Here is a 15017-nt window from a genome sequence, read left to right as displayed (position 1 = left end):
AAAATGTTTGAGGGGCCTCTGGTGGAAATTTTTTCATTCTTCCTGCATTGACAGGATGCCAAATCAATATTTACTTCCCACTAACAAGCTGCTCGAGGTCTCAGTAGAAAATATTGTAGAGAATGCGGGAAGACACAGTAATAAACAGCTGTCTGGCTGTGAGGAAAACATGAATTGACTGGAAACAGGTCCATAGTAAAAGGTCACTGAAACCCATGAACTCCTCAGGTGTCCATATCAACTACTAACTTTAAAGACACATAATAAAGAATCTCTTTTCCTAAGAGGGCTGAGAGAACGGATCCTTTTCAGTGTAGCTAGCATAGAGGCTGACTCAATAATTTAATTAATGCATTTGCTAAGACCTATGTTGGCTCTTCCCAAGGCATGTGTTTCATTTGTTAAGTCCAAAAGTACAAACAGAGGGTTAACTTTCCTGTCTACCTATTGGAATACTTCTTTACCTAACAGAAGTAAATAATGTGTAACTATTTGCAAAAAGTTAGACATCGAGTAAAAATGTAAGGCTTGAAATGTTTTTTTGAGAAGTTTTAATACATGAAGCAGAAAAATGAAATACCTGTCCTTCAAGAAGTTTCTGAATGTACAACAGCCATTCCCGATCATTTTCAGCATCTATCTTCGTCCTTTCTATTTCCTAAATGAAGAAAATCAAAAGACTGGTGTTAATTGTAAGTACATGAACTTGATCATACTGTCAGGTAACTAAATAAATTTAGAGAGATACTGGCAGAATAGAATTCAACAAAGACCAGCCTGTCCCTCCAGAGGAGGGAATATGCAAATCTGTGCTCTTAATACTACTTTATAAATACCAACATGCGGAAGATAAAGCTCTATCTCTCTATTTCACAATACAATTCAGGAATATTTTATTTCTGCATTCACAGTGGAGACTGAGGTAGAGACTGAGGTGGAGGTAAAAGCGATTAAAATCAAGCAAAAAATAAGACAGAGCTGTACAGAGGTGCCTGGCTGGCTGCCTGGCTTGTGATGCTTGATCTTGGCATCATGGGTTAAAGTCCCACACTGGGTGTAGGGATTACTTAAATAAGTAAATAAACTTAATAAAAAGACAGAGCTATATAAAATAATCATTTACAAGGGACTCTTGTAAGATAACATAAAACCTTATACTGAAACAATATGACTCGTCAATAGATAATTAAGGAGTAATTGTTACAGGTAAAAACAAAATAGGATGTGACATGCCACTGGGGTATTTAAATGCTTACTTATTTAAAATATCCAATAACTGACTGATAAGCAAGGGGCTCTTCAATTTAACAGTGTTGTAAGTGCCTAAATATTTCAGCCTTTCAATTATCGAGGTAATATATTTCTGAAAATACAATGCATTCATATGTGCTGTTGATTATTCAGTTAAAATCATGATTCAAAATAAAATAAAATAAAATCATGATTCAGTTTACAAAAAGACGACTTTTCAAAAAGGGAAAGGTTTTTGGGAAACTAACATTTGTTGAAATTTACTGTATGCCAGGTATCCCACTAGGCACTTCATATGGAATATCAATTTTTACATGAATTTGCTAGAATTCAGTGTAGCTTAAAGAATATAAGTCAGCTGGTTTGGGCTCTGCTTGGACAAGTCTAGTCAACTCTCTAGACCTCTGAAAAGATGCAGGGATCTAACTAAGCTCTGATCTATAATTAAACCTAGTAAATGTATCAAGGTGCACTAATCCTCCTAGAACAGGGTGTTTGTACTAGTGTCCTTTTTCTTGCAGGAGGACTTGCACTGAAGGTTATGTGATATGCAAACTTCAGTGCTGTACGTTCTGGCTCTAGAATACATCTGCCCAGAGGCAGAGGCTGGGGTACTATTTCTTCACAGAAATGTGCCAGCTACTCTTTGGGACTATAAAGAGAGATCTAATTCATATACTCAAAGGGAAAACTTTTTTCTAACTTGTCCATTCAGAGAGGGTACTTTTTCCTAATTTGTAAGCCCAGAGAGGGCATCTTTTGAGACCACACAAAGCCGATGGGCCTGTCTTCCAGAACATTTATCTGTGTGTATGCACACACATGCACACACAAATACACACATACATGAGGGCTTTTGGAAATCTGCTTGTTTTAAAGCTCTTAGGCAACAGTGGAGGACTCAATCCTAATTTTGTTAGGATTCTCATTGTCAATCAACAAATATTAATTAAATGTCTATAATAATGTATAGTTAACACCCTTGCCAGAGACACTATTATTTCTTGTGTGTCTTGTATTTGATACTATATTTGATAATGCTCCTGTCCTTCAAAGTTGAGAATTCACAAAGTGAATTCAAAGTGTAGAAGTCATGGGCATTGTGGCATAGGTGCTAAAAAAAAGGCAAACTGATAGTTCACTATCCTGTTCACCCATGGGATGAAAATAATTTCATAGGTGGACCTCTTTTCTAAGAATTCCTAGAAGTTTAAAAACTGCAGTTTTTGCAGTTTGAAAATTGTAGATCTGCTCTGTTCCAGAATTTTTTTTTCTCCAGAAGTTTTCTGAGAAGCTGACAGGGGTGCTGGAGGATGTTCTCATACAAATATTCACGTCTGCCATTTTAGTTATTCATTGAGCAAATATGTATTGGGAAGCTACTAGTGCTGTCATCTCTTTAAATGTTTGCAAACAGTAAAGTCTAGTATTCATGTATTAAAGTTCAGAGACTTAGTAGTAGAACAGGATTATCATCCTCAGGTCTCATAGAAGACTACGTATAGGATGAGCTTCTATTGTCAATGAGGAAACAACTATGTTTAAAAATGCAGTGGCCTCCCCAGGGGTACAGAATTGCTACTGAAGACTCATATCTGTATGCATATCAATTCACTCAGACAGGAGTACTTTAGCCAATTTAAAGCCATAAATATATTTTTCTTTAACTTCATCAACAATAATTTTGAATTTATCTAGGAAAGCCAATAGATTTACTATTTTTACTCACATCGGAGGAAAGGTCCTCAAATCAATGATGACCCACCTTAACTAAATCCATTCAAACTGGCTTAATTAAAAATAGTATCTTATAAGATATATGATTAACTAAATTAAAGAAAATGGAAGTGACAGGAAAGGACTTGAATAACAAAGAAGCAGGTCTAAAGGTTCTACGTACTGGCTTATTTCTGTATTACACAGTTAAATTTTTCTAAAGGTTTTCTGAGTTGGTTAATACCCTTGATGTAACTTTCACTAGTACATTGTCAAGCTTACCTTCATTAATATTATATTAAAGATGAAACTCTAAGAATTATAAAACAAATAAAAGTATTTGCTTAAGTTCAATGTGTAAAGAGCCCTTGATTAATAAATACTTAAATGACCTTACCATTTCATCTTCTGTATCTAGTATTTCCTCTAGATCTGACCGTGAAATGTTGAGAATAGAAGCTGCCAACGTCTGGGCTTTATGGGTTGAAGTTCTGCAAGTGTCCCTGTTTTTCTGCATTTTTTTACGCTCTCTGATTTGTTGCCTTATTTCATAGACATCATTTTGTAATTCTTTGACCAAAGCCTGCAACACATTGGAAAGAATGTGGGCTCATATGGAAGTCATAAATGAAGACAAAGCAGTCATAATATAAAAATATAAGGATATCAGCAAATCATTGCTTATTAGAATTACTCTGATTTTATTTATTTTGGAACACAATAGATTGCTCTTTACTTATTGTCTGTATGTAATAAAAGCTCTCTTAAATGAACACTCAACCAACTTGCTGGATTAACCAAACTCTCCAATCCCTCTTTCAGGTTTACGAACTGATATCCTGGTTGGTGAGCTCTTGCATCAGGCAGGCTACTTTTCATCATGCCAGAGCACAACTACTCCTACCCACAGAGCTGATGCCAATTGTTGTTTGTTTATTGCTGAATGTGTGCATATTCGTTGTAACAGGTTAATTATATTATTAATTTAATTATTACATAAACTGGTGAAATATGGCTACAGAAAGAGAGCAATTTCTATTTTATTAAAACTGGATCAGAAATCCTTTGCAAAGACTTGATCAAGGCAAGTTGAGTAAAAGTGCAATTGAAATATTTGTGGGAAAGATCACAATAAAGATAAAATAAAATAAAAAAAAACCCAAATCCAAAACCATAGGACTACTTCACAAGAGTCTTTAAGTTCTCCTTTTCAGAAACGAATCAATGCTAGTCTATACCATGCCTACCCAAGCATGAGAAAAGGACACCCCTTACTCTGGGTAGACAGAGCTCTGGACCTCGGGTGCCTGGCTTCGTGAGCTGAGAGCAGCCTAGCCAGATGTTTGGGTTGTTTTTCTTTTTTTTTTCTTTTTTAAAGTTTATTTATTTTTGAGAGAGAGAGAGAGAGCGAGCGAGTGCGCGCAAGTGAGAGCTGGGGAGGGGCAGAGAGAAAGGGAGACACAGAATCTAAAGCAGGCTCCAGGCTCTGAGCTTAACCAACTGAGCCATCTAGGCACCCCTGTTTGGGTTTTTCAATCTTATGCCAGCTCAAGGAATGTTGCAATAAATAACAGTGCTCATGTATACATTTTGCATCTCTAGGATATATCCATAGAAGAGAAATTGCTGGACCAATGGGTGTGTCTAACTGTAATTCTGAAAACCGTTAATGTCCCCACCCTCCAAGACAGTACCAAGATATACCTCTACAAAGAACATATGAAAGTATTTGTGGGGCACCTGGGTGGCTCAACTGGTTAAGTGTCCAACTTTGGCTCAGGTCATGATCGCACAGTTTATGAGTTCAAGTCCCACATAGGGCTCTCTGCTGTCAGTGTGGAGCCTGCTTCTGATCCTCTGTCCACCCCCTTCCCCGCCCCTCCCCAGCTCGTGCTCTGTCTCTCTCTCTCTCTCTCTCTCTCTCTCTCTCTCAAGAACAAATAAACATTAAAAGAGGGGCTCCTGGGTGGCTCAGTCATTTGAGTGTGGGACTCTTGACCTCGGCTCAGGTCATGATCTCACCGTTGGTGAGTTCAATCCCTGGATCAGGAGCTGCGCTGAAAACACAGAGCCTGCTTGGGATTCTCTCTCCCTCTCTCTGCCCCTCCCCCTCAGCTCATGCTGTCTCTGTCTCTCTCAAAATAAATAAATAAACTTAAAAAAAAAGTACTTGTTTCTGCATACCATTATCAAAACACCAATCTGGGATTTTACCGTAGCTTGTTTTTTCACTGTATGTGTCAGTTTCATTTCCCTTATGAAAAAAAAGTTGAACATCAGCCTTAAGAAATAATTATATTTCTTTTCTCATTTTTTTGTTTTTCTTAGTGATTTACAGGAATCATTTATATATTGGGGATATTATATTTATTGTATATATGTGAATTTTTTCATTCTTTGTATTTTTCTTTTCACGGTAATTAGTGTTTCATGCCAAGGAAAAATATTTCTTATTTTTAATATACTCAATGGTTCTTTTCCTTTCTTTCTCACTTTTGAATTTAGTGTGTTACTTCAAAAAGTATTCTCCACAATGAGACATATATAAATGCATTTTCTAACCATGACTTTTTCTGCTACTTTTAAGTTTTTATTTTTCAATTTTCAATTTGTTACCCATTGGTCATCATTTTGAAATTGCTACATAAAATCATACTCAGTTGTCCCACAACCATTCATTAGAAAGTTCACCTTCCTCCCAGTGAACTCCTGTGTGTTTGGGTCAGTTTCTGGACTTTCTGTTCCGTTCCATCTCTCTTTTTATTAGTGAAGTGTTAGAACATATTTAAGCTAGTGAGGCTTTATAATAAATGTTAACATTTGGCAGGCTATCTCCCTCTCATTACCCTTCTTTTTCAGATTTTTCTTGGTAATTTTTGCTTGTTTGGTTTTCCATATGGAACATTGTCTAGTTTCCCTCCCCTTAAAAACCAAATCTTACTGGTAATTTTATTTCAATCATGTTACATTTCATTTGGATCAGGCTAACATTTTTACATGTTTGAGTCTTCCTAATTGAAGACCATGGAGTTCCTTCCCAGTTAAATCTTTATTTGCATTTCTTAGAATCATTTTTAAGTTTTCTCTTTATAGATCTAGCTTATTCCTGAGCATTTTATTTTTGGGGGGCTGCTTCTTTTTTTTAAAGTTTATTTATTTTTGAGAGAGAGGGAAAGTGTGAGTGGAGGGGCAAAAAGAGAAGGAAAGAGAGAATCTCAAGTAGGCTCCACACTGTCAGCACAGAGCCCAATGTGGGGTTCAAACCCACGAACCCTGAGATCATGACCTGATTGGGGGCTGCTTCTAATACCGACTGTTGTTTGTATATATAAAGATTGTTGACATATATTTAGCTTACTGAAGCTTCTTATTTGTTATAATTTTTCAGCTCCTTAGTTTCTAGGGACTGAATCGTATCTTCAAATATTGATAATTTTATCTCTTATTTTCCAAATATTACACCTCTAATTTCTTTTCTGATTGCATCAGTTAAGTTCCTCCCAAACAGTATTAAATAGTAGTACTGATGTGCCAGAAGCCAAGCTCTCCAACCAGCCTGATGGCAGGGCCCCGGGAGGTGGACAGATTGGCACTGCATGGCGGCCCACTGAAAGTGAAGCTTCTCATACTCCTGCTTTTATGTAATTTGGCCTTAGCGTTGGTCAGGGCAGCCCCCCTCCCAGTGAAAGCACCTGGGGATTTGTCGGTTGGGGAATTGCCCACGACAGGCCCCCCGGGAAAAGAACCACTGGGGAAAGAAAGAAGATTCCGCAAGGAAATCATGCAGCCCTACATCCAGCCCTTGCCACCCCCTATAAAGACTCCTCTCCCTAAAGGAAGGACGGCCCCATATATTTTCCAGCCAAGGAGGGGGACAAACGGGTTCGAAATCCCCACTCTGGCAACAAAGGAATGTATCTACGGATACAAGTTACTCCAACCCCTAGGCCCATTTGGCCCCCAGGAGGCATTCCAGATGATAACTGGACCTGGTGGGTTAAGGTACAGAACGGTTCATTAGTTCCTAGGTATACATTGTCTCTCTGGCAGCGCATAAGGCGTGGGTTCCCAGGGCCCTCTTGGCTCCCTCTGGGCACCCCAGACCAAAGCGAATACTTTTGTTCCTTGTACCACAAATGGTTCAAAGGAACAATTAAGAAGTCACGTCCCTGTAAACGTTCCCCTTGAGGTGTTGAGAGCTAGATGACCTTGAAAGGGCAGGAGGGAACGTTACAAGAAAATAACTATGTTGTTCCTTAATGGGTAATTACACAAAGGAACATCTTTAGAATCAGGTAATGCCAGAAAACATAGATGACACACGTTATAAGGAAACTGCTAACAAATATAATGCCACGCTTGCCACAATAAAGTGGCCAGTCTAACATACTGCTGTGGTCTGTGTCCATTTGTTATTTTCGCGACGCCGTTCATCCTTTGGGAATCCCTGGACCTGCTGGAGCTGGAATCCGGCACTGATGGACATGCTTGACTTCTTCCTAACTTTAGTGACAGTCCTTTTACTTCTTAGGAAATACTATGCCAGCTTTGAGATGAGAGCCATATTTTAATGTTAAGAAATATATTTTAATATATTAATCTATAATATGTAATTTAATAGTTTTCTACTCATTTTTATTTCTTATAAAAATATCAAATTGCCTTAAGCCCATTTTACCATCCATATAAACTATCATGATTTTCCATCATAAAGCTATTAATAGGATTATTAGTAATTTTCTTGGATTTGAATTATCCTTGCATTTCTGGAATAAACTCCAGTTGGTGTGCTATATTATTTTTTGATGTGCTGTTGACCTCTATTTGCCAACATTTTATCATAGGATTTCTACATTAACGTGAGATTGATTTCTTTTAGTTTTGTGCAGTCTTTTTTTTTTGTAACAATCTATAATGGTGTAATTTATTCACCAAATTCTAAAAATAATCCACACAAAATAATTTTCTTTACAAAACAACTTGAAAAATAGTTAATCAAGGGGGCGCCTATGTGGCTCAGTCAGTTAAGCATCCAATTTTTTTTTTAAATTTAAATCCAAGTTAGTCAACAAATAGTGTAATAATGACTTCAGCAATAGAATTTAGTAATTCATCACTTACATATAACACCCAGTGTGTGCAGTCTTTTTAAAAAAAAATTGGAGGTACCTTTCTCTTTCCATGCGCTACAGTAGTTTTGATGAGATTAAATTGATCTCTTCTTTACTGTAGTAGCACTTGTCTGAATTTGGCTTACTTAGTATTTACTGAAAGGGAAGGTAAGAAGGTACGTTTCTGACAACTTGGTTTTAGTATTCTCTTTGTTCTAGAGCAAAATTTGGAACATTATATTTTCCTAGAAAACTTTCCATTTCATCCAGGCTTTCAAATTTATTTGCATGTAGTTGAGCTAAGTAGCCTGCCATGATACCCCCCACCCCCCGAGTCTGTGGCTACTGTTATTTATCACTTGTTTCACATAGTTGTACTTTCTTTTTTCTTAATTAGGTAAGGTAACGCCAGGTCCATCTATTTTATTACTTTTTCTTTTTAAATGTTTGTTTATTTATTTATTTTGAGAGACAGAGAGAGAGAGAGAGAGTAGGGGAGGGGCAGAGAGAGAGGAAGACACAGAATCCAAAGCAGGCTCCAGGCTCTAAGCCGGACAGAGCCCCACGAGGGGCTCAAACTCGTGAACCACGAGATCATGACCTGAGCTAAAGTGGGACGCTTACATGACTGAGCCACTCAGGCACCCCATGCTTTTTCTTTTTTAAAAACAACTCTTGTTCACTTATTAATTGTACATTTTTAATTCATTAATTTCTATTTTAATCTTTAGATTCTAGTTATTAGTACTGGAGCTGTTTATTTTCATTTCTTCTTGTTTATTAATGTAAATATGTACAGTTACAATTTTTTTGAGCATTGTTTTAGCCATCCCGTGGGTTCTGATCATTCCAGAATGTTATTCTTTTAGGGATATTCTGTAATTTGTTCACATTTATCTTCTTGACCCAAGAATTTTTTTCTTTTAAATACTGAGGTCATAGTGACCTCTGTTTTCAGGTTTTGTAATTGGTTAGTTTTATTGCATTACTCCCAGAGAAAGTTATCTGTAACTATTTCTACCTTTCAGAATTAATTAAGGTTTCCTTTGTGGTACATCTCAGGTCAGATCACCTGGACGCAGAATCTGAGATGAAAATTTGCGTGTGGGAGGTTTTTTGTAGAAACAACAGCTGTAAGAAGCTTCAGGAAGCAGGACTGGAAAAAAATGAAGTGCACTGCAGTTCCTGCAGAGGCTTCATGCCAGCTTATTGGGAGCTCTGGAGCTTCAGAGTTGTCTCATCTTTGTTTTTTCCCCTTTATACATGACACGAACTTTTTACTTGGATCTTCTTTCTTTTTTTCCCATCCAGAAGCTTTACTAAAACACGCCTAGGGTATGACACATTTAAGATCAATTTTCCCTGGTTCATTTTATGTTCTTATAAGTCTTTATTTCTGGAAATTGTTGCTGAATTACAACTTCAATATTTGTTCTCCTCCTTGAAGACCCCAATTATACATATGTTGAGTCTCTGTCACATGCTTCATAAATCCTTTTCCCCCTAATACATTTTATTTTTAAACTTAGACATAATAAGTGAAATAGTGCATATGCATTTTAAGTGTTTCGTTTAATGAGCTTTGAGAATTGTATGCATGTATGTAGCCACTACCCTGCTCAAGATATAAAACATCTTCATACTCCAAAAATTTCTCTGATGTCCCTTCCTAGGCAATTCCTCCCACAGCCACACACCAAGTGTTGACACACACACACATTCTTATGAAACCAACAATATATATATTTTTCTGAGATAACTTATTTTCTTTTACTTCTTTGCTTTTCTGCCAACTAGCAAGTTGGCAGTTCATCTGCCTAAGTTCATCTGCTCCTATGTCTCATCATATTTTCCTTAAATTCTTACATTTAATTCTACCTTAAACATATCCTTTTTAGAAGAAATTATTAACATTTTAAACTCATACCAATATTAAAACAATTTTTTTAATGTTTTTATTTATTTTTCAGAGACAGAGAGAGACACAGCATGAGTGGGGAAGGGGCAGAGGGAGAGGGAGACACAGAATCCAAAGCAGGTTCCAGGCTCTGAGATGTCAGCACACAGTCCAATGCAGGGCTCAGACTCATGAACCACGAGATCATGACCTGAGCCGAAGTCAGACACAACAGAATGAGCCACCCAGGAGCCCCATACTAATATATTTTCATCTACTCGATAGCAACTTATCTGTGGTGAAACTTTTTTTTCCTGCCATTTACTTTTTGTTTCTTTTTTCCATTCTTATTCTAGTATATTTGTATGGATACTATGTTGGTTCATTTCTCAGAACTCAGTTTTTAAAGAGATTTTTTCCTAGATCACCTATTTGCAGAAAGTTACATAGCAGAGGGGCCTGTGCTATCTTCCAGACTAGTGACACTTTGCATATGACTTTAATTTTTTTAATGAATTCCATTAGCCAGGTTATTTTTGTTATGGTTTGGTTGTTTTCGTCTTTTTCTTTTAATACTGTAAGGAAACTCTTCTTTTGCCTGCTGTGAGAAAAGCTGCCTCCTTCAGATATTCATTGTCTATGTTATTCTTCATTAGGCCCTGCCTCCTCAATTCTTTGGAAGCAAACCAGTTCTAGGATGGCTATCACAAGCCATTGCAGACCTGTTCCACTGTTGCAAATAGGGGATATCAGATTTGCACCTCATGTGCACTTCATCTTCTAAGAGGTCTTGATCTTTCAGAGATCTGTAGCACCTAAGTCTTCTTTCCATGGTGTCTTATATCTGTGTCCTTTTGCATGCTTTCACTAATAACCTGTTTTTCACTGTTCTTCCATGTATTTTGAAATACAGTTTTAGCTATAACCTAGGTTGGCTGTGAAAAGGAGTTGAGTTTTTCTTCATCATTCTTGTCTTCTGCATGATTCCAAAGGCGCAAAGGAGGGGTAGTGATGATTTTGCCTCTCTATAATCAAGTCATAATTTTCCAAAGTGCATTTCCCTCTAACATTTTATTATGAAAAGCTTCAAACATCCAGAAAAGTTGAAATAAATGTATGGTGTACAAATATGTACCCACTAGGGATGCCTGGGAGGCTCAGTCAGTTAAGTGTCCGACTTCAGCTCAGGTCATGATCTCACAGTTTGTGAGTTCAAGTCTCACATCGGGTTCTGCACTGGCAGCCCAGAACCTGGAGCCTGTTTCAAATTCTGTGTCTCCATCTCTCTCTCTGCCCCTCCCTCATTTGTGCGCTCTCTCTCTCAAAAATAAATAAACATTAAAAACACAGAAACAAATATGTACCCACTACCTACATGCTACAATTATTTTGCATTTTCACATATCCATCAATCCATCTTACTTTGTTGATGCATTTCAAAGGAAGCTGCAGAAATCTACACAGCTCCCCCCAAACACTTGAGCAATCACATCATTAACGAAACGTCAATATTTATTATGGTTCTCTTTAATACATTTTGAAGTGAAATTCATATAAAGTGAAATGCATAAGTCTTAATTACAGTTTTATCAGCTTTGACAAATGAAAACACTGGATAATCCAGACCCAGATCAAAGTAAAGAACACTTCCATCACTTCAGAAAGTTTGCTTGTGTCCCTTCCTAGCCAATCCAAATCCTAGCCCCAAAGGCAAAACCACTGTCTGTAATTTTGCTTGTTCTATAAATTTATAAATAAAATCATACACCATATACTGGTTTGTGTCTAGATTATTTCACTTATGTTTTTGAGATTCACCCACATTGTTACATATATCAGAAGTTCATTTCAAGGGTGCCTGGATGGCTCAGCTGTTTAAGTGTCTGTCTCTTGATTTCGGCTCAGGTCAAGATCTCACAGTTTGTGGGTTCGAGCCCCACATTGGGCTCTGTGTTAACAGCACAGAGCTTACTTGGGATTCTCTCTCTCTCCCTCATCCTGCCCCTCCTTCTCCAAAGTAAATAATAAACTCTAAAAAAAAGTTCATTTCATTTTATTGCTGAGTAATATTCCATTATATAATAATATATTTTCTTATAGATAGACACCTGGGCTATTTCCAATTCTTGACTATTATGAATAAAACTGCTATAAATATTGCTGAACACATTTGTGTGTATGTTTGCACACATATGTTTTCATTTCTCTTGGGTAAATACTTAGAAGAAGAATTGCTAAGTCATATCATAGGTGAATGTTTTATTTATTAGAACTAGACCTTTCCCCCAAATCTTCAACCACCAACAATGGATGAAAATTCTCCATTCTCTACATTCATTCCAATATTTGGTAGATTACATGTCTTCCCTTGAATTTATTTAAATATTTTTTAAATGCTACTATAAATTGGAAGTTTTCTATTTCATTTTCCAATTATTTACTGCTAACATATAAAAATAGATCTGATTTTTGTACTTTGGCCTTACATCTCATGAAATGGTTAATCTCTCTTGCTAATACTAGTAGCTGTTTTATAAATCTTTAGGAGTATCTATGTAAAGAATCATGTCTCATCAGAGAAATGCAAATCAAAACCACAATGATTAGTTACTTACAAAGATAGTATGAATGTTAAAAAACAAAAAGTAGTAAGATAGATATGATTACAATTAGTTAATAGATACAAAGATAAAAAAGATGTAAAACATGACCTCAAAAACAAAACATGGAGTGAGGAGAATAAAAATGTTGAGCTTTAGAATGGGATCAAACTTAAGTTGTTATCAACTTAAAACAGACTATTATGGATACAATAGATACAAGCTGTTATATGCAAGCCTTATGGTAAGCATAAGAAAATAAAGCTATAGAAAATTGAAAACAATAAAGGGAAAAGAATATAAGGATAACTTATACCTTATATATGAAGAAAGTCATCAAACCACAAAGGAATAGTGCAAGGGAAGAAGAGAAGAACAGAGAGGAACTGTAAATACAGCTAGGAAGCAATTAACAAAATAGTAATAAGCACATACTTACCAATAATTACTTTAAATGTAAATGGACTAAATTCTCCAATCAAAAGACACAGATTGATGGAATAGATAAAAAACCAACACTATCTATCTGTTGCCTACAAGAGACACACTTTAGATGTAAGGACATACATAGACTGTGAAGGGATGGAAAAAGATATTCCATGCGAACAGAAACCAAAAGAGAGCTGAAGTACCTATACTTATATTGGATAAAATGGACTTTAAAACAAGGACTGCAAATAAAAGATGAAGAAGGGAGTTACATAATGATAAAGGCGTTAATCTAACAAGAGGATATAACATTTGTAAATATTTATGTATCCAACCTAGAAACACTTAAATATACAAAGCAAATATTAATAGACCTACAGGAAGAAATAAACAGCAATACAATAAAAGTAGGGGATTTTAATACCCACTTATATCAATGGATATAACATCCAGACAGAAAATCAATAAGGAAACATGAGTCTTAAATGACATTAGGCCAGATGTATTTAACAGATATTTGCAAAACATTCCATCCACAAGCAACAGAATACACATTTTTCTTAAGTGCATATGGGACATTTTCCAACATATATCATGTTAGGCCACAAAACAAAACTTAATTTAAGAGAATTAAAATAATATAAAACATCTTTTCTGACCACAATGATATGAAACTAGAATTTAATTCCATTAATAAAACTGGAAAATTAAAAAATATGTGAATATTAAACAACATGCTACTGAATAACCAATGGGAAAGAGAAGAAATCAAGAGAAATAAAAAATACCTTGAGGCAAATGAAAATGGAAATGTAACATCAAAATTTATGGGATGCAGCAAAAATAGTTCTAAAAGGAAAGTTCACAGTAATAAATGCCTATCTCAAGAAACAAGCGTCAAATAAAGAACCTAACTTTATACCTCAAGGAATTAGAAAAAGAAAAACAAATGAAGCCCAAAGAAAGTAGAAAGAAGGAAATAGCAAAGATTAGAGCAGACATACATGAAATAGAAACTAAAAAGACAATAGAAAAGATCAGTGAAACTAAGAGCTGGTTCTTTGAAAAAATAAACAAAATCGACAAACCTTCAGCTACACTCACCAGGAAAAAAGAAAGGATGAAAATAAATCAGAAACAAAATAAATGTTACAACTGGTACAAAGGAATACGTTCCTAGTAACAGACAACTTACCAGAACTGAAGCATGGTGAAATAGAAAATATGAACAGATTGATTACTAGCAAGGAAGTTGAATCAGTGATCAAAAACCTCCCAACAAACAAACAAAAGTCTAGGACTAGACAGCTTCACTGGTGAAGTCTACCAAACACTCAAATAAGAATGAATATTAATACTTCTCAAACTCTTTCAAAAAGTAGAAGAGGGACAAACTGTTCTAAACACATTTTATGAGGCCAGTATTACCCTGATACCAAAACTAGAAAAGGATCACACACATACACTACAGGCAAATATCACTGAGGAGCATAAAAGCAAATATTGTGTCTTCAACAAACTATCAGCAAACTGAATTCAGCAATAAATGAAAAGGATCATATACCATGATAAGGTGGGATTTATTCCAGAGATACAAGGATGGCTCAACATTCCCAAATTGGTCAAGGTGATATACCACATTAACAAAAGAATAAAAATCATATGATCATCTAAACAGATGCTTAAGCATTTGATAAAACTCAACATCTGTTTATGATAAAAACTCTCAACAAAGTAGATATAGAGGTAATGTACTTCAACATAATAAAGGCCACATATGACAAGCCCACAACTAACATCATAGTCAAAGGTGGAAAGCTGAAAGCTTTTCCTCTAAGATCAGGAATAAGACAAATATGTCCACTCTTGCTATTTTCATTCAACATAGCATTGGAAGTCCTGTTAGAGAAATTAGGAAATAAATAAATCAGTAAACAAATGGCATCTAGATTGGAGAAGAAGTAAAACTGTCACTATTTGTAAAGCACATGATATTATATAAAGAAAAATCTT

General features: G+C 35.9%; 1 protein-coding gene across 2 annotated transcripts in view; it reads right to left on the bottom strand.

The window, feature by feature from the left end:
* The window catches only part of CNTLN (centlein), a 311202-nt gene that overhangs the window by 11734 nt on the left and 284451 nt on the right, over positions 1-15017 (bottom strand). For both annotated transcript variants that reach the window (XM_078436769.2, XM_078436771.2), the window contains exons 24-25: positions 3365-3550; positions 581-658 (exon numbers count right to left, since the gene is read on the bottom strand). In XM_078436769.2, the coding sequence (XP_078292895.2) occupies positions 581-658; positions 3365-3550 (264 nt within the window). The remainder of the gene's footprint in view (positions 1-580; positions 659-3364; positions 3551-15017) is intronic.

This window comes from Panthera onca, chromosome D4 (genome assembly GCF_046562875.1).
Source record: "Panthera onca isolate mPanOnc1 chromosome D4, mPanOnc1 haplotype 2, whole genome shotgun sequence".
Taxonomy (NCBI): domain Eukaryota; kingdom Metazoa; phylum Chordata; class Mammalia; order Carnivora; family Felidae; genus Panthera; species Panthera onca.
Note: the sequence above shows the minus strand (reverse complement) of the source record. Positions and strands in the feature narration are given on the sequence as shown.